Below are 734 nucleotides of genomic sequence, written 5' to 3'. Positions count from 1 at the left end.
GGGTGAGTGCGCTTTTGACGTGTGAACGCTCCACCAAATACGATCTGTCGCAAGCAAATAGCGTACGTCGGGGCGGCGCCGATGCAAACACCTCTTCAGGCCGCCCTCCTCTTCCTCGCTTCGATGTCGCCATTCTGACTTTTGCGGCGGCGCCCCCGTAACGAAGGCCGCTGCGGTGCGCTTTTCAGGTGGGGCGCGCGGGCATCTGGCTCGCCTGTGGCGGTTCCTGCGCGACAAAGGCGTGCGGCCGACGGACGCCGCCCACGACTGCGCCGTCCTCCCGCTGCTGTTCGGCGAGCAGGACGACGACTTGATGGAGGCGGCCAAAGCCTCGCTGCTCATCTTCCTCCAGCTCAGGTACGCGCGCCGACGCACCTCCGCGGATTTGCGCGCGAGGGTGGGCCGCAGCCCCCTTCTCTGCCTCAGCGCTCTCGGCCCAAACGCGCCGCCTTGAACGTGCGCGCTTGGCCCCGGCAGAGACGGCTCGGCGCCGCCCGACGACCCCTGCGCCGCCGGCTGCAACCCCCACTGCCACTTCCTGTTGCTCCTGCGCGCCGTCCGGTGGGACCACCGCATCCTGCTGGACTTCCTCATGTCGGCGGAAACCTGCTTCCTGGAGTACCTGCTGCGCTACCTGCGCTACCTGAGCACCGACCGGCGGGGCTTCGCCACCTCGTGCCGGCGATTGGACGCCGAGGCGCCGCCTCGGGCTCCCCCCGGGCGGCGGCGTCGCC

The 734-nt window shown here is 69.6% G+C and overlaps 1 protein-coding gene across 1 annotated transcript; it reads left to right on the top strand.

Annotated features, from left to right (window-relative positions):
• Window positions 1-87: 87 nt before the first annotated feature.
• Window positions 88-728, top strand: LOC109508985 (protein Lines homolog 1; the record flags this gene model as incomplete). Its single annotated transcript, XM_019858929.1, has 2 exons — window positions 88-357; window positions 478-728. Coding segments are annotated over exons 1-2 (295 nt in total), but the record flags the coding sequence as incomplete, so codon positions are not given.
• Between the last annotated feature and the right edge of the window lie 6 nt (window positions 729-734).

Source organism: Hippocampus comes, unplaced genomic scaffold (assembly GCF_001891065.2).
Source record: "Hippocampus comes isolate QL1 unplaced genomic scaffold, H_comes_QL1_v1.1 C16714834, whole genome shotgun sequence".
Classification (NCBI taxonomy): domain Eukaryota; kingdom Metazoa; phylum Chordata; class Actinopteri; order Syngnathiformes; family Syngnathidae; genus Hippocampus; species Hippocampus comes.
This window is presented reverse-complemented; position numbering and strand designations above follow the sequence as displayed.